At 40.7% G+C, this 23,012-nt stretch overlaps 1 protein-coding gene across 2 annotated transcripts in view; it reads left to right on the top strand.

Annotated features, from left to right (window-relative positions):
* Window positions 1-23,012, top strand: part of LOC133021550 (receptor tyrosine-protein kinase erbB-4-like) — a 294,248-nt gene that overhangs the window by 200,545 nt on the left and 70,691 nt on the right. For both annotated transcript variants that reach the window (XM_061088453.1, XM_061088452.1), the window contains exons 8-14: window positions 2,988-3,101; window positions 3,654-3,780; window positions 4,231-4,304; window positions 9,028-9,118; window positions 11,251-11,450; window positions 16,257-16,389; window positions 21,260-21,353. In XM_061088453.1, coding sequence (XP_060944436.1) covers window positions 2,988-3,101; window positions 3,654-3,780; window positions 4,231-4,304; window positions 9,028-9,118; window positions 11,251-11,450; window positions 16,257-16,389; window positions 21,260-21,353 — 833 coding nt within the window. The remainder of the gene's footprint in view (window positions 1-2,987; window positions 3,102-3,653; window positions 3,781-4,230; window positions 4,305-9,027; window positions 9,119-11,250; window positions 11,451-16,256; window positions 16,390-21,259; window positions 21,354-23,012) is intronic.

Here is a 23,012-nt window from a genome sequence, read left to right as displayed (position 1 = left end):
AAGTGAGAAAACAGAAAAATTAGAACAGAGCAAGAACAAGTTACTAATAATAACTCTGTTCTTTCTAAATAGAAAACAAGTGGTTGATGCTAATTAATTCCGTTTAACATTCTAAAGAAACTTAAAAACAAATACTTTCTTAAATAACTGACAGTTGATATGATTACTTTCCAGTGAAGCATAACGTTTGATAACATTTACAAAAACTACATTGAATCCCACTAATTTGTTCTGTCTTTGAGGATTGTATAAAAGCAGATTAGTTGATATCTGAAGGATGCCGTAAAGAATGGAAGGTACATAGTGTGCAGACAGAAATGCATGTGTCATAATTACGCATTACACCACGATTACATGAAGCTTTCAGCAAAGGCCATAACTATGCATACACACAGGCGAACTCCTGCTTGCATTTCCATAGGCTATTTGTCATGGACTTACACACAAACACACACACACACATAAAGGATGCACACACCCCCGCTCCCCACTGCTCTGCTTTAACGTGCAAATCAAAGTTTTGTCGTGACCAAGAAAAACAATTAGATACTGAGGGAGCTTGAATTGCATTTACTGCTTTAGCTTCTCATAACCCTCTCATTACTACCCGTGGATCATTTTGCAGGGCAAATATTGCAACCATAAACACAATTTGTCTTTGGCTTCCCGAAGATGTTTGTGTTTGTGTGTGTGTGTACTCTTGTGTTTCTACCTCTGTGAGAACCTATTTGAGTTTTGGACCCTGGGAATAGGGACATTACGCCAAGTGAGGACACTGCTGCTGATCTTTAAACGGCTGTTTGAGGTTTAAAGGTTAGATGCGGATTTAAGTTGGCTGAAGCTGAGGAAACAGGTTGTGGCTTTTTTACAAGCATCGATCAAAGGTCTAAGTTTTGTTCGGTCTTTGTTAGAAAAAAAATAATATGCACGTACTTCTATCTTTCTCATTCAAGTACACAAGTGTTCAAACACACATACAGAGCCTGGCTCTGCAGAAAGTCTACTTGGGATAAATATGTGTTTGCTGACGTGAATTGCATTGAAACATGAATATCAATAAATATTGAGCTATATTTCTCAATAGCAAAATAGAAAATGTTCAGTATATATCAATGAATTGTTTATACATTGTACAAACACAGCGAGGACATATAACAGATAATTGATCTAGTTTGCTGTTTTCTCATAAAGAAGAGTTTAAAACCACAACCCTTACGTTTCTAAACTTAAAATACATTATCATACGATTATTGAAATTGAATGAAATGCAAATGAGTATCTAGATATTATGTTTTGTCAGAGCCCTATTTGACCTATAGCGTGTTGTTTTTGTTTTTAAACTGATATTTTGCTTATTATTTTTCTGTGTTTCTTATTGAGTGCTGAGCTCTATCGCTGACAGGACATGAATTGAATATAATGATGCCTGACATCAGTTGGATGAGCTGTGGCTAGTTTACATACGATATGCACAGAAATCCCCTGCTCTTGATCCAGCTGGAGAAAGTGGGAGGGAGGCATTAAATAGTAAATATTTATCCCTGCTCATTTCAAACAAGATGAACGCTTGGGTCGATTACAGAACATTCTATAGTTAGCAGTGGCCAGCTCTACTTACACGTCAGCTCCTCTTTGAAAAGGACCTGATGTCTGAATTCCAAGTGGGAGACAATTTCAAAACAGAAATATGCAAACTCTGAATGAAACCTATAAACTGTGAATAGGCTACTTACCGTTCTCCTCCGCTCTTCACCAACTCCACAGCTGCTACTGTGGAGTCAGATATGTGTAATGCAGTTTACAGCTATGTGTAATGCTATTGTGTGTCTTCTCTGCACACAGAGAAGACACACAATAGCTTCTAATCGTTCAAATGGGAGACTGATGTGGATTTGTTCCTGTGTCGTTTAAAACTTTCATCAAGTTGTGCCCCAGTGTTCATTTCTAAGCTGATTGCTGAACTAGCTTTGTCGGATCACCAAAATCCATAAATCAGAAGCTATGTATCATTTTGCTGCATTCAGTCCCTTTGATGGCTCTGGTGTGTTAGGAACATGTATCAAGCCAGATTTGAATTTTTAGTGCACTTGCATACGGGGTAAACTTCGGTGGTGTAAATCAACAGCCGCAAAAAGCAGTAAACAAAAAACTGAATGGAGCAAATCCCTATTCCATTCATCGTGATGAGCTGTCTGTCCTGCAACAGTGTCTAGCCTGAGGTTATGTTTTATATTCACCAACCCATCAAAGGTGATAACAAAACACACTGCATCCTCATCAGGTTGTTCTTTTGTTTTGCACCGTTGTTGGTCTCGCTGTTCCTCCTCTGTTCTGAGTTTAACACTCAGCACATCCCCACCTACTAGTGGACCCCCCATGCTGTGCCCAGCATCAGTGAAAAGGGCAACCAGCAGCAAGTGGGACTTGAAGGCATTGTAACTTTTAGACACGAGATGCTGTAGTGTTACAGAAACCAGGCTGATGAAACTGCCGCTTCAAGGATGCAAGTCATGGTGGTTTGGATATTTCAGGGTTGGTTAAAGCAGGAAATATAGACTTGTCTTTTTGCTGTTTCTTGTAGTTGTTTGTACGTGGCCTACAGTATCATGTGGTATTTTGATTTCCATATTACATCAGTGGTTCATTCTTCTCCGTCTTGGGTCTCACACAAAAACAGATTCCTGTTATTTTGTTGTTGTTGTAGCTTTAGCCACTGGCCAGCTAGTGTCTACCAACATCCTTGTTCAGTGTATATCAGCTTCTTTTCCTATGGGGTCGATTGGAGTTCAAATTAAAGAGTGAAATGGAACAAGGCCCAACCAAAAAGTGGAACGAATAAAGAGGTTGATAAAGAAACTGCAGTTGCACAGAAATATGAAGTCACTGAAGAACTGCATCAGTCAAAAGTTTAACGTTGTGTCATTGCCACACATTGTACCGTATGTTCCAGTAAGACAAACAAAGGTTTTTATTTTTAATTTTTTCAGATAACTATGTGGTGGACCATAGCTCCTGCGTCAGAGCGTGCCCCAGCAACAAGATGGAGGTCGAGGAGAACCGCATCAAGATGTGCATTCCTTGCACTGACATCTGCCCAAAAGGTAACCAACAAGTAGATGTTCAAAACCATGGTAAATTAATTCCCCTTTATGTAGCAATCGATGAAGTTATTTATGAGTATTGGTAATTCAGCACAGTTCATGTTGAGATAACCGTGACGAGCATGTGAACATCAACAAATCATTACCACATTAATTCTGAGATATGTTATGTTTGTAACCATGATACACAAACAGGTCTGTCAGTGGCCTCTGCTCAGCTTCTTGTGAGTCAGAACATCAAATCCCATTTGGCTTCAAAGCTGCAGAGTTTTTCTGAATCCCTTTTTGCCTTGCACAGAAAAAGTTACGCCTCTTGTCTGCTGCAAACAAAGCAGAAGTTTCAAGTTTGGGAAAACATTTGAATGAGTGCAAAGCCTCTGGAACAGGGTTCATATAGAAGTTTTGTTTTTGCAAAACCTGAAAAAGTCCCTGATATGAGACAAAGATTTGTAACTTCTTCTTATTATCACTCTTTTAAATCTCCATTGTTTTAGCGTGATACAACATTTAACTAAGCTAATGCTGTTTTGCTCTCTCACTGTGTTTTCCCAGCGTGCGATGGCATCGGTACCGCCAGCCTCCAGGATGCTCAGACTGTGGACTCCAACAACATTGACAAGTTTGTCAATTGCACCAAAATCAATGGCAACCTGGTTTTCCTCATTACTGGAATTAAAGGGTGAGAACTGAGAACATTTAGCTCATCAGATTGACAAAAGATGAGGGACTGCAATCCCACTCATTATGCATATTATGTTTTGTGTGTAGCTTTGAATTAAAAGGTTTATGTCAAGTGATTGAAATCCAAACAAGACTGTATGCATGAGCTCAGGATTTATCCTTCAGAGTTTAAAACAAATTGGTTGTGGGAGTGCATAAGGTCAAACATCTGTCTATATGCATGCAAATAATCAGTCAATAATTTAAGTGAACTGTTTTTAAAATAAATATATTCTACACAAAGATCATATGAGTCACTGTCATGTCCTTCGGGTGAATTCAGCTCATTTTTATCTCTGTCATTAAAAAGATTATTTGTACGTTGCTTATCTGTGCAGCATGAAAGGCCAAAACGTTGTTCTGTCCTTTTAATTTTTGTGTGGTTCTGATCTCCCATTGTTATTCACAGGGATGCCTACCTCAAAATCGAGGCTTTAGACCCAGAAAAGCTCAGCGTGTTCCGCACAGTTCGAGAGATCACAGGTGAGTCACATCACTCGTACAGTATGCGTATGTACACATGCATACAAATGAATAAAAATAGAAACATATAGTAATTACTTTCCTTCATCCTCCCCCTTGCGCTTTTATTCCGAATAGTGTGCACATGCTCGTGTGCGCATCTGTGTGTGTATTTGCTCAAGTCTACCCGAACCTTTCCCCCCCCCCGGGACTGTGAGACTGTCCACACCAAGGACAGACATTGCAGCACAAGATGAATATCAGATGAGTCTTTCAATCTCCTCTGTCTCTGCTGCTGCTCCTCCCTCTGGGAGTGCCTAGCCTTGAGTCCCACAGTCCCAGCTCTCCCTTCACGCACCATGAAGAAAAGATCCAGAACATGCGGTGCGCATCGTTAATCCTCCTGCTCCCCTCTGCCACCGCCACCTCTGAGCCACATGTACGCTGTCATTTCTCCAGCTTAGACACTTGACAACGCCGTCAGAGAGAAGCCTCGTATCGCCACCGTGGCAGAGAATCTTCCAGTGGAAATATTGTGAGTGACGTTTTTGATTCGTGACGGAGGTTTACGAAAGCAGAAGCTTGATTAATCGGGAGCCCCAGTTACAGCTTCTCTCTGGAAAGACAAATTCACTTGACTCTGATGATGTCGTTGTCTTTTATTGCCTTTATTGACAACCTGGTTTGTTGTTGTTCAAACAAAGATTTTCGGGGCCAAATTCTGTATCAGAATTCAATAGATTTTAATGATGTGTTCCATTTTGTTTGGCATTTGAAATAGGTTGTGATCCTCTCACTGACAATTCCTTGAACCTTTTGCCATGAGAACAAACTGAATGACGTAAAAGACAAAGAGAGAAAGAAAGAAAGCAGACGAGAAATAAGCTGAGGGGACAATCAATCAATAAAAACACTAATCTGTACTAGCGTGACGGGTAAGAGATCATTAAATAAACCTTGAGCTTGGTCGAAAAGAGATTTCCGGTCAGGATCTCTAAGTAAAATGCAAAATATCCAAGGTGGTGGAGATGAAATAAACATAATCAGCTGTTGTCTGTGTAAATAACATCAGATTGTGAGTGTAGAAAAAATGCGTGATCTAGTTTTTACGCTTTTTGCTTTATATATAGCCATAGTTTTACCTTTACAGCTAATTTGCATCTGCCACAATGACCATAAGTGCATGTTTGTGTAGCTGACACAAATGAATACGCACGGATAATGAAAATGCCAAGGGTAATTATTTAAAATCGCCTGGAATAGTTCCAAAACTTGGCTTCCAAAGGGTGCTTTTCCTCTGCTTTGGTTTGTGATGGCAGCTTGAGAGGAGGTGACGGGGAGCAACCACTGGCCAAGCACCATGTAGTCAGAGATGTGTGTCGGCCGGGCTTGTCATCTCTCCGAGCTGTCAGGAGAATGTGGCCGCTGACTGAGGCAGCCAACCTGCCTCCGTGACCCCAGGGTTACAACCGGCAGTGCTCTTGCTTTCAAATGAGCTGTGCAGGAGGACAGCTCTCATCCCACACTCCAGCACGTCCATCTGTCCCTCTCCGATGTCCTTTCTCACTTTTCTTCAGCCGCTCTTGCTTCTTTGTTTTTTTTATAAAAAAAATCTTTAAAGACATATCACCAGGTCAGGTTTCACCCAAAAGGCTGCTTTAGCACTTCAGCATCGGTGGGTTTCTCCTTGTTGTGGCTCAGAATGTAATCATCTCAACTTAAGCACTCTTAACCTTTTGCTTTGGAGCTCATGGCCTTCTGCTTTAATTGGCTCCGCACTGTAATTTGCTGTGTGCATTGGTGTGCCACTGATGTGTCTCTGGGCAACACATAACCGATCTTTTCACTTTGCCTTTTTTCTGCACCGAGCCACTCAGTGAGGTGCTTCAGTGTAGCTTTCCTAGCTGTATCTCCTGAGATGTGGTCACATAGGTTTAGGCGCATGCAAAGATTCAGATATATTCAACTATTAATTAATTTAAGGGACAATTTTTTCATCAAATTGCATGAAAAGGCCGAAACCAAAAGTATGGTTTTAATCAAACACCTTGACAATTTTCACTAAGGCTCATAGATTTGACTAAGACTCTCTCAAAATAGCCACAGTCTGATTTCTTTTGTCCTTTTTAAATCATTGGCTCTATGTTAACATGGACACCCATAGACTTTTCAGAATGAGACATTATCCTGATTATGGAGTTTGCATGAGTTAATAACAGACTTCTCCATTCATGTTCTTGGTTACGCAGCATGGCCAAATTATGACTCACATGTAAATGATGATGTCAACTGTGAGCTACGTCTCGATATTTTCTCCAAGGTTTTGTACCAGTGTTAAAGCCCCAACCTGAAAAAGTTGAATGTAAGATTTCACAGTAAACCATTTTGGGTGCTTTATTTTTATTTTCGGAAAAAAGCTACAACTCCTTTTCTCCTTTTAATCTTGTTTACAAGCGGTTCATGCAGCGTAAAGCATGACATGTCTACATAAATATTCACATGTCTTAATTAAATTCTTGCATATTCCGAGTAAAATATTATATGGAGTTAGGGTAAGCAGAAAAAAATGTTTTATAAGTTTAATTTATTTGGTTGTTTATTTTAATCATCTTTGTATCTGGGACATGCATATCTTGTCCTTTGTCATTTTCTATGTTTTTCTTCACCGTGTTGAAACTTTACAGTGTTGAAAACTTCAGTAGAAAAAAAAATATTCATAGTCTTTCACCCCCTTGATGAGTTAGGTGATCAGTATTTTGCTGAAGGTCATCTTGACAGACTCGGGTAAGAAAGATGACCATTTCTCTTTCCCCCTCCTTCACCGCCGAGTCATTTCAGAAATACAAAATGACAACCTTCAGGCCAAAACCTGCATTTTCCAATTTTTCTTTTAAATGCAGCTTTCAGAATAAAGATTTTATGAAAATGTTCCTGCGTATCTACACCCACCTGCATGTGCTCCCAATGCACCTGCAGTTGTCTGTACCCGTCTCGTGCAGGTCATAGCATGTGTGTGATGTTGATGTAGTATTACATTAGCTAGAGACAAGTGTGCGGCATGCAGTGGCTTGTTACCTTGATTAGGAAGCACCCGCACTACCCCCCAACCTCCCCCCCACCCCAAAACAGCGCTATGGCGGAGCTGTGAGGTGCCTCTGCACTGCAGGTTTTGTCATTAAGACAATTAGTGTCGACAAGTACAAGGCTAACGATTGTGTAGCACCGCTGCCTCTGGGCTGAGGTTGCGCTCACCATCCTAAAAACTACACACCATGAAGTCAGGGACGGGAAAGCAATAAACAACCTGGATCAAACCAGAATCCAAAGGTTGTTTTTAGAAGTTGTTTTTTTCCCTGCAATGGATGTTAATATTCTGTGTAAATATCACATGAAACATTGTATAAAATATGAATTCCAGTCACAGTTCCATGATAATGGCATTACAGCCACATTGTGCCCTCTCTTGGAAAAGAGGTGAGGGAGTAAAAAGACTAATAACAAATATTATATCCATTGTTTTTTATCCATTTCAGAAAATGGTAATTATACTGGATTTATTCTGCTTTCCTTTTTTATTCCTCTTCAATACAATATCAATGCGAGAGCGTGCATCAAATTCCGCTCATGTCAATTTGCAGGAGCCCTGGTGTGTGCTCCCTCACAATTACCTGACTTTCTCTCTCTCTCTCTCTCTCTCTCTCTCTCTCTCTCTCTCTCTCTCTCTCTCTCTCTCTCTCTCTCTCTCTCTCTCTCTCTCTCTCTCTCTCTCTCTCTCTCTCTCTCTCTCTCTCTCTGGTGCTCATTTCCTCATCAAACATTCGCTCAGACCCTCATGCCGCTGCTCAGCTGAGATTGACATAGAAAAATACGATGGTCGATGAACTGAATAAAGTGCTATTGAAGGTTATTGCTCCCTTGTCAACATGCATCTCCGCAACTCCCCTCAAACCTCCCTCCGCCGTTCCCTCCCTTTCTGAATAAACAAAATGATGCGTCCAGCGGGAAGGAAACACTCAGTTTAATATAGAGGAGTCAGATACTGCTCGGTGATTGGAGTACGCACCAGTCTGCCCATCACACCCATGGGGTCTTTCCCGCGCCCATCCACCACCTCCACCACCACCTCCTCCTCCTCCTCTGTCATGGAGGCAGACTGTGGCCTTGAATGCCGAAGTAATCTTGTGAATTCTTCTCTTACCCTTTCTCCATCCTCTCCACCTCTTTTCTTCCACCTGCCTCCCGTGGTCTCACAGCCTCATCCCCCCATTTTGTTTGTCATCTGGCGTTAGCTGGATTGTACCCCCCCACCGTTCCTCCGCTAAATATTTTATATTTCTGAATCCATTATTGAAAATACTAAATGAGCTCCGGCCATCCTCTTAGCTATTCATTTAATCATTTGAATTATTCAAAAGTCGAGTGGCAGATAAAGAAAATGCTAAAAAATATTGATAGATCAAACTTTACACCCAGTCATAGCTGGCATTGAGACCCTCTCTCTCTCGGGGGTTGCCGTGCCTATGGCAGTTTTTCCGAGCTGTGCTTGGCTGCTTTCAGATGAGACTCAGGTGGTGCGGTTACCGTGGTCCCTGGCATGCTGCTAATTTCGCAGAGATGCCAGCTCGCCCTGCTCATGTTATTGTTGTCACTGTGTGAAATAGAGGACATGATAGACAGTCAGTACACTGGTGAGTCATTAAAAAGCACCTCTTTGTGTGTGTCTGTGTGTCTGCCCCCCATTTAGGCTATGTGAACATCCAGTCTTGGCCCGACAACATGACGGACTTGAGTGTTTTCTCCAACCTGGCAACTATTGGAGGAAGAGCACTGTACAGGTACACACCTGAGAATACAATAACCTCCCTGTGATTATTTTTTGAACCTCTGAGTGTAATTTATATCATAACACCGCCTCATAACACGAGCTCCGTGTTTGTACAGGAGACGGGAAACTGTTTAAATAAATTATTTAGGATTTTATTTTGTAGCAAAAACATGTAGCAAAACACCAGTCTTCTCTAAAAATTGAAACCTGATGAAATGTTTATTATAGTGGTGGTTGGATTTCGTCAGATTTGTCAAAATGTATTAAAGGTAATATGTTGCCACAAGACGGGGACATTGCAAGAATTGTACATGATAAATGTTTGTACACTTTTAACAACAGTTGTATTCCTAATCAACAACTGAGCATATATCACATGACCTTTACATTTGTTAAAGACCAAATGTCTTCAAATGAAATGGAACAACATTGTGCTAAAGGGTTTGATTTGATCTACAATTTGATTTGTTGCAAACTTTACAACATTTCCAATAAAGTACCTGGTAGTGACTTTACACATTTCCAAAAAGGTGCACCTATAGCAGTACATTGTGTTATATTGTTATACTGATATTTGTATTGTATGCAAGTTAATAGTGCATTTATTTGGGTGGGTTATGTTTCTGGTAAATAAGACACATCTCTGCATGATGCTTGTACGAGGAGTGACTCACTGTGTCTAAGACAACGACGTGTGATTAATCTTTAATCTGATAGATGAATAATTATCACCTAAGTTTTAGGGATATGTCTGAAGGTGCTCTTAAAGTTTACAATGACATTTGGATTGAAGCAGAGTTTCTGAATGCATAGTGTGGACGGTTACATTCAGTGCGTCTCTGTGTGTGTGCGCCCGAATGTGCACATGAGGGTGTGCGTCACTTGTGTGTCATCCACTTGCAGATGGAAACAGCAGGCCGCGGTACAAATTATAGCGTGCCACCCACCTTTGGCCCGTGCTTGATCTTGCACACCCTCTGTATATCTGATGGCTCTGGCACCCCGCTGGCCTCCTGTCATTTTCAGACTTAGCAAGTGGGGCTTATGGGAAAAAGGTGGGGGGCGGCTTCGAAGACAAAAAATAGGAAAGAGCGGACTGTGGGTAGAATGATAAAAATAATTAAAATAAAATAAGTCAGTCTGTTAAAGTTAAATTTTTTTGTAATCGCATATAGAAAAAGGTGTAAAAACAAGGCAGATGCAGTTTTTTTATTACAGTTTGACAAAACAATAGTGTTAAAGGCGCATGTCAACATTTCGAAAGGATATTGTTTTTAATTATTTACAGAAAACTAGACCGTAATGGAAATAATTAGAAATGGTTTTCATGCTGAAGCGGAGGTGTTTCTTTTTTTACCTCAAATTAACTTATTTTAAGTAGTTGTTTTCTCTATATGTTGACTTTAAAAGATTGAAAGTGAGTTTTCCACGCAGTCGTTTCTCCCCCTCTCCGACCCTCTGTCTGGAGTTTGAACTGCAATCCAGCACATTTCAATTGCAATCTCACTCAGGGTCTAGCAGTGCAGAGTGTGACGTGGAGACTGCTAGGTCTCATTTACAAGATCAAGAGTAGAAGCTCAGAGGTAGCACAAGGTATAAGGTGCAGGTAATGTGAAAAAAAATAGATACATGTTCAAATATTATGATTTTGATATGAAAATACAGTGAGAATTCTAATGAATTGACTCCAAGGTGAACTGCAGTGCATGTTAAGAAAAAGAAGGGGCTACTTATTTAGTTTGTTGTCTATCTGTTTTATTTCTTTGAATTATTTACAAATCAAAAAATATATTCAAGAATATTGAACAAAAAGTAAGTTTCAAACATTTAAATGACCTTAACCATTAATAAAACCTCTCCCTTATGTAAAAAAACAAGGTTTTAGGTGTGTTGAAGAATTGCATGAATTATGATTCTTTGAAAAATTAAACAATATGATTTTTCCAAGAATGCTGACCCAAGCTTCATCAATTGAGAATTAAAACCGTCTTTTCCCTGCCTCCTCTTCCCTCTTGTTCTTTCCTTTTTCCCCATTCCCTGTTCTGTCTCTTCCCTCCTCCTGTCGTACTCTTCTGGTCTCCTCTTCCTCCTCTTCCTCCTCTTCCTCCTCTTCCTCCTCTTCCTCCTCTTCCTCCTTCTCAGTGGAATCTCCCTGCTGGTGTTGAAGCAGCAGGGCATCTCGTCACTGCAGCTGCAGTCTCTCAGAGAGATCAGCGCCGGGAACGTCCACATCGCAGAGAACAGCCAGCTCTGCTACTACAACACCGTCAACTGGACCAGACTGTTTCGGGCTGGGAACCAGAAGGTTCTGGTCCGCAACAACCGCAGCCCGAAGGAGTGCTGTAAGTTCACACCCAAACATAAATCAAAAAATCACATGTACGCCTGCACCACAACAGGAATGAAGACCCGTCTAAAAAACAAATACAGTTTAACTGAAGGTTACAAATTAAAACAATACCATTTTGGAAAAGAGCGCTATCCCTGAGCTAAAAGAAAATAGATTTCCAACAATGGAATCAACACATTGTGTGTTGCATTGCACCCTGTTTACCAGTCAAGTTTGTTTTGTATCCCATTGTGGTAGCAATGTGTGCTACTCAAAAACAAAGAGAAGAAGAAACATCTCTTGTCATGTTTAATCTAGTAGACATGTAAAAAAGATAAAGTTTGAGGAAGAAACTCAAATTAAGCAAGTATATATCATCATTGATGACATTTTAAAGTGCTGAATACTAACAAGGTTAATATCTGTTAGTTTTCTAGAAAGTGAATAAGATTGAAACCATTTCTAGAGTCCTGATTTTGGATCTCCTCTGACAAACTGTGGGGAACTTTTTTTTGTGTGTAAAAGATGTTAAATATTTAATTTAAATCTTCACTGTATTTTTCCACTTTATTTCCGTGTTCATCTCTAATGTACCACGTCAGCTGTGCGGCTCCAGGCGCCATCAAGAGAGTTTTCTCTCTTGTTTCCCGCCTTGACAGAGTTGTTCACATTTATAAATGGGTTACAGATTGGAAGATTACGGAGAAATATATTTGAGATTTGCTGTGGAACCGAAGGCTCAGACACAAATTGTCTGCGAGAAATTGGGATTGCTGACCTGCCGTAAAAATCAGCTTTAGCTAAAACTCCAGCTTTTCAGATCGACTCTCGAGTCTCAAAACTGAAATCAGGTTGATAAGTTTGAGGGAAAAGGAACATCTGCTGCTTCTGTTCAGGGACTTTGATACACAGATTTCTGGGTGAGCAAATTATCTTTTTTTAGAACTTCACTTCTTTTCCTACTGTCAACAATAATCACAATTCTCTGTCTGCTGCTTGAGTGGAAGCTATTATCTCACAAATTAATAAAAACAATCATATATCTCACAACTAATTTACCAGCTGAAGCATTCAGGAAATGCAAGGTTTGGTCAAGTGAAAATTTGCAAATAAGTCACTTGATGAGATAAAAATTGCTTCTAAAAATGGATGAGCTTTTATAATCTCACTGCTACAAGTGATAAAACATTATTCATTTATGTATAATGTTCATTAATGAGCCAGTATTTGCATTATTGAGTTGGCCCCTTTTCACTGTTCATGTGCTCCTTTCCCCTGGGCAGTTCCTTAGTGTTGAACTCACAAGCGCACACACAGACACACACAAACACACACACACACACACACACACACACACACACACACACACACACACACACACACACACACACACACACTTAAGTGACTTTGAAGACTTTGGGTGAGACTCAAGAGTCACACACTGCTCTCTCTGACATGGCTCTGCATGTGTGCAGCAGTGTGTGTGTGTGTGTGTGTGTGTGTGTGTGTGTGTGTGTGTGTGTGTGTGTGTGTGTGTGTGTGTGTGTGTGTGTGTGTGTGTGTGTGTGTGTGTGTGTGTGTGTGTGTGTGTGTGTGTGTGTGTGTGCGCCCGCCTCCACACTTGACTGGGCCTAGCAGGGACTAGAAAAGGGCAGGTCTCGCAGCCTTGCAGGACAGCAAAGACAGAGGACAGGGAGTCTGCATGTGCCCGTTTATTTATAGCTGAAGTACTTCACTGATGTAGAAACGTCATTGGGTTGTTGGAGAAACCTGACACCTAGGCAACTTGTTTTTACAGTATCACTTTCTGTAAATGTTAATACATTCAGAAAAGCCCATAGAGTAGAATTGTTTTCAAATTATAATACAAGGCATAGATATCGTACTGTAGTTGGCCTGGTCACATCATCACACCTGATAAATGTTTTTTCGGGGAGTTTCCCTCCCAGATCCAAGGAGCTAACGCATAAGTAGTGTATGTTTACAGATGAAAAGCCATTCGAGGCAAACTCAGCGGGAAGAAAGTGACAACGTTAACAACACACAAAGAGTGTTCAAATTAAAAGTTAACAAGTCAAGTTTTTTTTTGTTACTTTCAGAATTTGATTGCAGATGACACTGGAATCTTCTAATGTAATTTCCTCTTTTTTTGGATGAAAATTACTTAATTTCCCTTTTAACTGCCCACGTTCAGCATTACTGACTCTTTTGACTGAGCTCTTCTTAACAGAGGCAGGATCTGCTCACTTTGGTTCCATGAACAAAACAGAATCTTCAAGGATGAGATTGAAACTTTAAATTTGTTGATTGCAATTAAATATCAGTATTTTATAATGACGTTATTTGACCGCAGACTTTTGCAGAAAAAAACATGTGAAAAAAGGTCAAACCATGGGCTAGAAAGTGCACTTCTCTTAGACTGCTGAGTGCACTCAGAAGAGTTCAATGGCTATTCCTGTCAGGGTTTTCAGCGCACAATGAATTTCACCTCTGCATGGAGTCCAGTTGACATCATGTAATTCCTATAGTTCAAATGGGACAACCGTTGGTGGGTTTTCAGGGACTGGGTCCAAACAAGTAAACATATATGTATAATATGTTTATGCATATAAACACAATCTGGCCAGTCGAATTTCCCCGAGGTGACCCCACTTTGGATTTCTAGTAATTCGCAGTTTATTGATGTGGAGTTTCTTTAACACATAGATAGATGATTTACCTATTTTAACAAAGCTCTCCACCCAATCAGAGATTTTACCATTGAGCAATTATTCTTGCATTAAGAAACCTCTGGTTGAGTTTTTTAGGATTTCTTTCTTTTTTAACAACCCAGTGAGAACCCCATGTGAAAAGCGTTGTCTTCTCAAAAATCCAACATTTAACTCATGTTATTTCCACATGATGTATTATTCCGTTAATTACCCAGACCCACACTCTTTGGTCGTTTTAGTAGCTGCCCTGAATTACTCTCAGTGCTGCCTTTGATACAGAAGAAAGGGATGCAGGCAACAGTGGAGGTCCACACACACCTTTCCCCTCGACACACAGGCGGCGGGTTTATGTTTGATCACTGCGTTTTTCCTGATTTTTTTTAATTTTCCCGTTGTGATTGTTTTTTTTTAGATATTCTTCATCCTCCTCGCCTCCTAATTTCCTTCCTTCCTTACTTGCTTCCGTCCTGCTGAAAAGCCCCACGGGCTTTTGTTTTCCAACCGTGTCAGAAACATCTGAGGTTGGCATCTTTTTTGATCTTGTTGTATGTTTAAGAAGCCAAACCAACCTCTCCTCCTCCCTTGTTTATTCCTTTTTTCCGCAGCAACTCTTCTTCTTTGACTACAGCTCATGCCTTAGACATGCTGCCCTTGTTGTTCCCTCTGCCTGGTCAGTTTACCTACGGTGCCTTCAGCCCAAAAGAGGTTCTTTGTCTTATATGAGAGGCAAAGCTTTGATCTTCTGCCCTCCAAAGAAACACTTGATTTCTTGTTTCCCCATGTATCTGCATCCGCCTCTCTGAATTTCTAAGCAATCAGAACAGTGCTACCGAAGCATCGCCCATGGCTTCCATGTGGCCAGGCCAGGCAAACAACAGGAGCTCTTTTCACTACAGAAAAGAGAAGAGAAGAAAGAACAAGAGAAGAGAACCCATCGGGCATATAAATCTGTGTTTAAAATCCACCGACCAAGGTGGAAGTCACGTCAGGAGCAGATGGGATGATAAAAGTTCCAAGTGTATCTGTAGCGCTGTCGACGAGCTGCTACAACACTCCCGTTCACATCGCTGTAACACTCTCAGATGTACCGACCTTTGTAGAACCCGGCGCTGAGAGGGGACAAAGGAGCGGGCCGGAGATAAGAGATACAGACACAAGGAGATAATGGAACAGAGTGGATGTAATGTTCTGAGTCTGTTGGTGCTATAGAAACACAGGCAGAAACAGAGAGAACAGCAAACAGACTGTTCACTATGAATGGGGAAGGAGAAAGAGACATGTTCTTTCCATGAGTGGATCCAATCCAAAGTGAATGACGCTTTTAAACAGCCGACACACAAATGCACTGTACAGGCAGATACCCAATATTTTTTCTGGAATGAAAGTCATTATCAATATGATGGAGAATTTTTTTAAATAAATACAGACAGAAGAGTTTAAGAGTTGATTGTTCCGCCCTCACTTTTGTAAGTCAAAGTTAAATAAGCAAGTCTGTGTTGCATCTGCTGGAGCTTTCTGCGTCCCCCCCGGGTGCTCCGTCACCATTTGTTCAAAATGTTTAAATTCAGGCATCGCAGCAATTACTCCCTTCTCTGCCATCTCCACACTTAAATACCAAGTTTTTGTATAAATACGCAGCAATAAAGCACGAGGTCAGTGTGTAGTTCATCCAGGAGGTTAATTATTCTGCCGTTGTTCAGTGCAACTTCTTTGGAAATTTATTTTTCTTTACGAAATCGGAAAACCATCCCCGTCCTTCAGCACGTCTTTCAGCCCTACACATGCTACTCTGTCTCGTTGCCCTTGCTCCTGCCATTTTTTTTGAAGAGCCACATCACAAAAACATACTTTTCATAGGCCAAATGAACAGCTGCTCCGTGGAAGCACAGAAACTCACAATTTGCATTTGCCTTAGCAGATCTGTGTCTTTTTTAAATAAATAATGTGATTACTGTGGCTAATTTTATATGCAGATAATTTGGGGCAATTTGGGGTTTATTCTTTGTTTCTGCTTCGACGCAGAGTCATTAAATCACAACTGCATTCTGCTTAAAATCTGATCCTTTGCTGTTACTCTCCCTGTCTTTGTATATGTTTGTACTGAGCAGCCAGGCAGCACATGGTCTGTGACCCGCTGTGTTCAGACGCAGGATGCTGGGGTCCCAGCCCGGACCAGTGCCTCTCCTGCAGACACTTCAGCCGTGGACGAACCTGTGTGGAGATTTGCAACCTTTACGAAGGGTGAGCTTTGCATGTACACACAACATCAACACATCAACATGGAGAACAGAACTGAAAACAGGAGGGCATCGATTGAGTAAATAGAACACTCCACTTCACTGAGAGGGACTCAAGGTTTCATTTAAGTGAATAATGGTGAAGGTGAACCCACTCACTTTCAGAAAAAAGCCTCCATTAGAAAAATATAGAAAACATAATTCTATTGGATAAGACATCAAGAGAAGAGGCACTTGTTCTCCCCTCAGAGGCCATTTATTAAATAAGTGTTGCTGTTGTCTGTAGCGTGTTATCTACTAAATGAGACATGTCAGGGTCTGGGTGGCTATACATGAAATATGCCCCTAATCAAAACATTTAATAAAATAAACCTATCATCTTGATATGCGATGCTTACAAGGTAAAACAAACCAATACATCAAGAGGTTTTCTTAAATCTTTCAGTGGTTTTATTTGAGGTTGTGGATTTTGGTGAATGTGACAATTCAAACTGCCTATTTTTCCAGAGTTGCTTTATTTCCGAACCAGTCAGAAATACTCATTTTAGTCTACAGTGCTGTAGCCCTGAATAAAAAAGCACTGCTCGTCTTGGACTGAGACCAGAGACCTGTCCTTCACCAGACAGTGGCAGGGAAACATGGAAACGGCCGTGTCCTGACCCTCTCATACAAAATGCTTTTATTCTAGACGAGATGCCACTTCTTTCCTGTGTCTGTGCTGCCGAGTTCACCTGCTGTACCAGGCTTACCAAGGCTGTGACTAATATGTACAAAAATCTATGTGAATGCCCAAAAAAAGCCTGTGTCGGTAAATCAGGGGGAAAAGAAAGACAGGCACAGAAACACAGATGAGGAGAAAAGAATGGACCCTGCCTCACCTCTTTTACCACCAAAACCTCATCTTCTCTGGGCATGTAATGCTGCCCCTGTAGTCAGCCGGAGGCAGGTCCTACTTTCTCAGAATCACAGAAACTTTTGATCCTGTCTGTGTTCATCACTCTGCCTGTTCTGCTTTTAAGTAATTGTTTGCAGCAAGGTTCGAAAAGGAGACAGAAACGGATCAATTCCATTCATTCTCTGTTGTGACTAGTCAGGCATCATCAGCATCAACACTCAACAAGAGATTATAGCTGCTTTTAGACACGCACTTAAAAAAATGGTATACAAATATCTAGAAGATACACAGGTGTCAACATGGAAACACACCAAGGTTCAATAAGGGGCCGGTGATGATTTTTACAGCCAAATCTATAAATCATTTCTCTGACTCCACCCTCACACCACTAATCGTTGGATTGTCTGTTGTTGTGAAGGTGTGTGTAAAGGCAAACTATGGAAAATGTCAGGATATTGGGTTTTCATGTCCGAGCACAGCTTTACACACAAGATCACTGGCCGTTACACCTTTCATTATCAATGACACAGGGCGAATATCAATCACTGAGATAGTCTTGCTCCTGAATACAGGCCTGCAAAACAAAATGCTTTATATTTGCATGGGTTCTCAGAGCGGTTTTCAATCACTCACAATGCTCTTTGGTTCCTGATATCAAACAGGGAGGAAATCCCTGCCGGGAGTCCTCCGAGTTTGGTTTGTAATTCCGCAAGTAGAACTGTGCTTTTCAAGTATTCTCCATCATCATGCTTTTATACTATAACTTGCAGGTTACCAGTGCGGGGAAAGATCAAACTGATTTCTATATTAAAAATCTGAAAGAAAGATCCCTGCCGAAATATTCTCGAGGAGTTCCAGGAGAGTGAAGTAGCAGTAAAATGTCTTCCACTGATCGGATCAAAACACACAAAAAAACAGACAAATCCACTGATTTCAGTGTGAAATCCTCAAAGGACATTTCATTGTTGGAAAATCTGCTGCAAAACCTGCTCGTTTAAAGTTACATTTCAGTTGAAGAACAACTCAAGGCTCTTTGTTTCACTATTGTTTTCTGTTTACTGTGAACTTACTCTGCTATGATATAAAAGCCAGAGGGTGAAAGTAATAATTTAAGATGTGGTGGTTATAGATCCCCACCCTCTCCCCTGCAGAGTGTTAAATTAAAAGAGGTCCCTTGACTCTTAAGGGAGTATATGCGCTTCTCTCTATAGAAAGTGGCGAGACCTGCTCCCCTGGTGAGTTTTGTTAATAACATTTTAGATATTTTACCTTGCTATTTTACCTTGCAGAACTGATTGAATGATGCTTTTAAGTTCCAAGTTGGTCAACAATGGTTTTGGAGGAGGGGGGGGGGGCGCACTGGAGAGGATTGAGGAGGACCGGAAGGTGGGCTCGGGCAGGGGGGCTAGGCGTGTCACTGCGTGTCACAGTCACTGCTTGCGCACGGGGCCACGCCCTGCCTACCTGTCCACCTGCACATCAGCACTACCCACACCAGCACCACCCCCAACCAGACAGGGCTTCACTGAATGCACCTCCCCCCCTTCAGAGCATGACAAAAACATGGAGGACAGGGGAAGTTAAGGACTGAATTGAGCATAGACGCCATGTTGAGTCCAGAGACTGTTTATAAAGATGGACGACGCATCTCCCTTTCCCTTCACTACCTGGAAATGAAGCAAAAGTATCCTAGATACAAACACAACATTTTTTTGCGGTTTATAGAGCTTGCCAGGTACCGTTCAGGGGATGGAGGACACGGTAGCGTTGTCCCTCTGATACACGGTCGACCAATTGCGAGTCAGTCTCAGCTGTCAATCATGACATTTCAGTTTTTTTATTACATCAAATAATTATTTAAACAAAACTTACTGGGACAATGAACACAAATATACATTATTGTGATAAGAACTGACCCTTTAGTTTGGCACATGTCCTATCCACTTACATGGAGAAGGCAGATTTTATTGCATATATTGCAGTCAGACATCTGGTGGGCATCGAGGCGGCCTGGCTTCAGTTTTAGGGAGCCGTCATGTCGTCTATCTTTATATACGTTCTATGATCAGGCTATGAGGACCCCCCCCCCTGTAGTCAAAATGCTATTCCAATGTTTAACATGTAAACGTTTTCTGGGTTCAACAGTTTGTGAGATTCCTTTTAAAAAACATAACATGCAGAATTACAGTGTGTTGCTCATTCATTTTCCTTCCATCTCAGACTTGTATTGACAACTCAGCATGTGTCAGACAGCAGCTAATCGACAAGGAGCTGGAATTGCCTTATACCTCAAATGATTAATGCACAGTTTTTAAATTATTTGACAAAGTCAATCGACTTTATTGTTCAAAATACCATACAGGCAGTTTAATTTGTAGTAGGGATTAAAATCTCAGAGCTGTTTGAGATGACTATTTGTTATGCATCAAATCCATATTAAGATTTATTACTCACTGCAAATATGTTGCCGCATGTATGTCACACACAGCATACAGAAAATACAGGAAGGCAAAGCACCACTGAGCCACCAAGCAACAGACTGTGAGCATCAATAGTATCTTCAAGCTACACTGCAGCGTTTATTATTTCAACCAGCACACACGCAGACAAAAGCTTACCTCCCTTGCGTCCTGGAAGGATTTCTGAAGGCCAGTTGAAGCATAATTAATACTAATTTGATTTAGATCCCACTGGGAAGATGACTTTTTTCTTTTTTGAGATTTCTGAGACGGAACGTTCAGTTTTATTTTACTGACGAAGAACCCAAAAGTCAATCTCCTTGTCCTGCAGTGACAAAGGCAAAGTGCCAACTCAGTCGCACTGTGGTCGCATTTAATGACTTTTGGAGGCCACTCTGGTGTTCCACTATTATAAGGGGATTGTAGAAATCAAATAACATGGCACTTAATTTAATTGATTTTGGAAATCGTTGCACCCCTCGCAGGTATTGCACCTTTCAAATTCGTCGACCCCGTGAGTGATGCCATCAGAATTACAGTTAGCTCATTAGCCATTTGGTGTTTAGGAAGGTTGTGTGGGTGCGTGTGTGCGACTACATATTGACCTGTTTCAGAGGCTAGCTTTGAGGGAAACAAGGCTCAAATTAGCAGATTGCAACATACAAATGTATCATTAACTAACAATTTTTTTTATTTTAATCCAACAATTAACAGTCTTTGTTGTGGAAATGTAAATGAGATGAAACCCTAGACTCTTATTTCATTCAGACATTATGAAAATAGACAACATTTGATAATCATTTGATATTTGCCCCTGTTGTTTTTCTTTCTTTTACACAAACTGATATGCGACTCCACAGAATTTGGAATCCATAACAAAAACATGATCATCATAATATAATGTATTTTTCATTTATTTTGCAAGGTTTTTACTGTTATGCACTGATTTTTTTGGAGTGCATTGTTAACAAGGACAATAGTTGATAGGGAAACAAGTCTGTAGGATTAGGTGAGTGTGAGTGTTCAATAATTCAAATATTATGTTTTGGCTTAAAGGTGGAAACAATGAAATATGTGTAAATGTTAAAATCACTCACCTCCTCAAACAATTCATATATATATAAAAATGTCCATTTATAAATTATGTTTTTTAGCACTTGTTATGGGTTGGTGTGGTCCTCAGATCACCTGCTGTCAGATTTGTAGCCACTGATAACTCATGACCACAGAATACTGGTTTGCAAAACTTGGTTTGAGGTAAATATGTTGAGGGATTTGATGATATCGAAAAGAGGTGATTAAAATGTTGCTGTTCAATATTTGAACTCTTCATACTGTATCTAATGCTCCACATATTAAAGGAGGGACAAGAAGTGTTATCGTCTCCTTTCTACAAGATTAATCACTCATATTGACTGAAGGAGCATTTTCTTCTCTCCCCCTCTTGTCACTCACTCCTATCTCCCATTCTGTTCCTCACACATCTTAATCCCTCCCTCCCTTTTCTCCACCTCTCTCAGGGATATTCGAGAGTACGCCAACGGGTCCCTGTGCGTGGATTGTGATGCCCAGTGCGAGCGGGCTGACGATGACTCTCTGACCTGCCACGGTCCGGTAAGCCTGTTTCCTATAGACGACAATATTGAATCAGCCTGAAAGTATTAGTTTCACACGCTGGTCTTCTTAATGTAGACAGCAAAGAGCGCTGTTGTTTGAGCAGCTTGTTTACATTCCCTTTTATCTAGGCATTAAAGAAGAACAGCATTCAACATGAAGCACAATTATTCCATTACCGAGAGATGAGCTGCACTTTTGTTCGTCTTGCAGCGAGAAGCCACAGAGCTAAGACTAATCAGAGTTAATATGTGACATCGAGTTAATCCACTTTGTAAATCAAGATCTGTGGACTTTAAAGGATGCGTCCACAATTTTTCCAAAGTCATAGAATCCCAAGGCAGAATAAGCTAGAAGGGTTAAATTGTTAGTTTTCCATCTTTAGCCCCATAAACTGAATATAAAGAAGCACAACACTAAACAAAAAATTATAATTTGGAGCAAGAGTCTGTGCAGTCGTGATCGTGGAGGGGAGCTGCAGCATCAAGGTCCCACCCTACATGCACTTGACCAATCACGAGTCAGTCTCGGCTGTCAATCAAGATGTTTCACCCAATTTTATAGCATTAAATCAGCCAAATGTATCTGAAATATGAATACATCAATGTGATAAGAAATTGAAAAAAAATTATTGCATACTCTTACTTTTCAGTTTATTCCTGGTTCCATCCCGTGACATGGAGAAGGCATGGTTTTATGGCCTATACTGCAACCAGCCACCAGGGGCTGTTCAAATTAATTTGGCTTCACTTTTGATAAGCTCTCATGTCGTCCATCTTTATATGTAGTCTACTGTTAGTCTGCCACAAACCCCAGTATTTAGAGACAGAGCAATGCGTAGCTCACCACAAAGCAAATGACTTGGAGCTGCACACAAACCCTGTGGTCGTCTCTAAATAGTAATTAATGTATTGGCAGTCAAGTGTGCCTGTCAAACTTTGCTATAGATTATATCTCATGTTGTGACTCAAAGGCAAATCTGATTGTTTTAGCACAGATCAGCAATAGTTTACAAGCTGCTCTGAAAATATTATTTATTCAGTTCATGTTTGTGTATATAACGTTTTGTCTATCATCAGTTGACATTGGATGAAACTTTTTCATACATTTGTGCTCCAACAGTTTTGCATTTCAAAAGCTCTCAGAGAAGCAGAGCAGCATGTTGAGAGTTTGTGTGGTAGCAGCTGTACATTATAGAAATGCCACAGTGGGGAAAAAAACCCTGACCTTCATTTCTGAGTTCCTCTTGTGAACACTACACCCACAGGCACATGCGGCCCCTGATCCTGCTCTTTCTCTTAAAATCTTATCTTGCTGTTTGATAGAGAGGGATGCTTTCCGACACATGCAAGCCAGAGGGGCCATGTACTGCCTTTTGTGCCGCATCACACCCTGTCACATATTTTGCCCAATGTAGTTTCAAAGTGTTGAACTTTTTTATCCCTCCAGAAATGCTGTAATGTCTGTGTGTTTGAGTACATTGAAGTAGGCTTCAGTAGAGTGTTTGTTTTTGTTGGAGGAGATTTGTTGGTTCGATTACCAGCTGCGACAGCATGGCTGGTATTGTTTTCATTTTGGTTGTGTGTGTATGTGTGTGTGTGTCTCTGTGTGTGTATTTGTGGCATCGTGGTAAAATGTGTTCCTGAGTTTGAAGATGGC

The sequence above is a fragment of the Limanda limanda genome, chromosome 16 (genome assembly GCF_963576545.1).
Source record: "Limanda limanda chromosome 16, fLimLim1.1, whole genome shotgun sequence".
Classification (NCBI taxonomy): Eukaryota; Metazoa; Chordata; class Actinopteri; order Pleuronectiformes; family Pleuronectidae; genus Limanda; species Limanda limanda.
The sequence above is the reverse complement of the archived record's forward strand: the minus strand, read 5'-3'. Positions and strand labels throughout refer to the sequence as shown.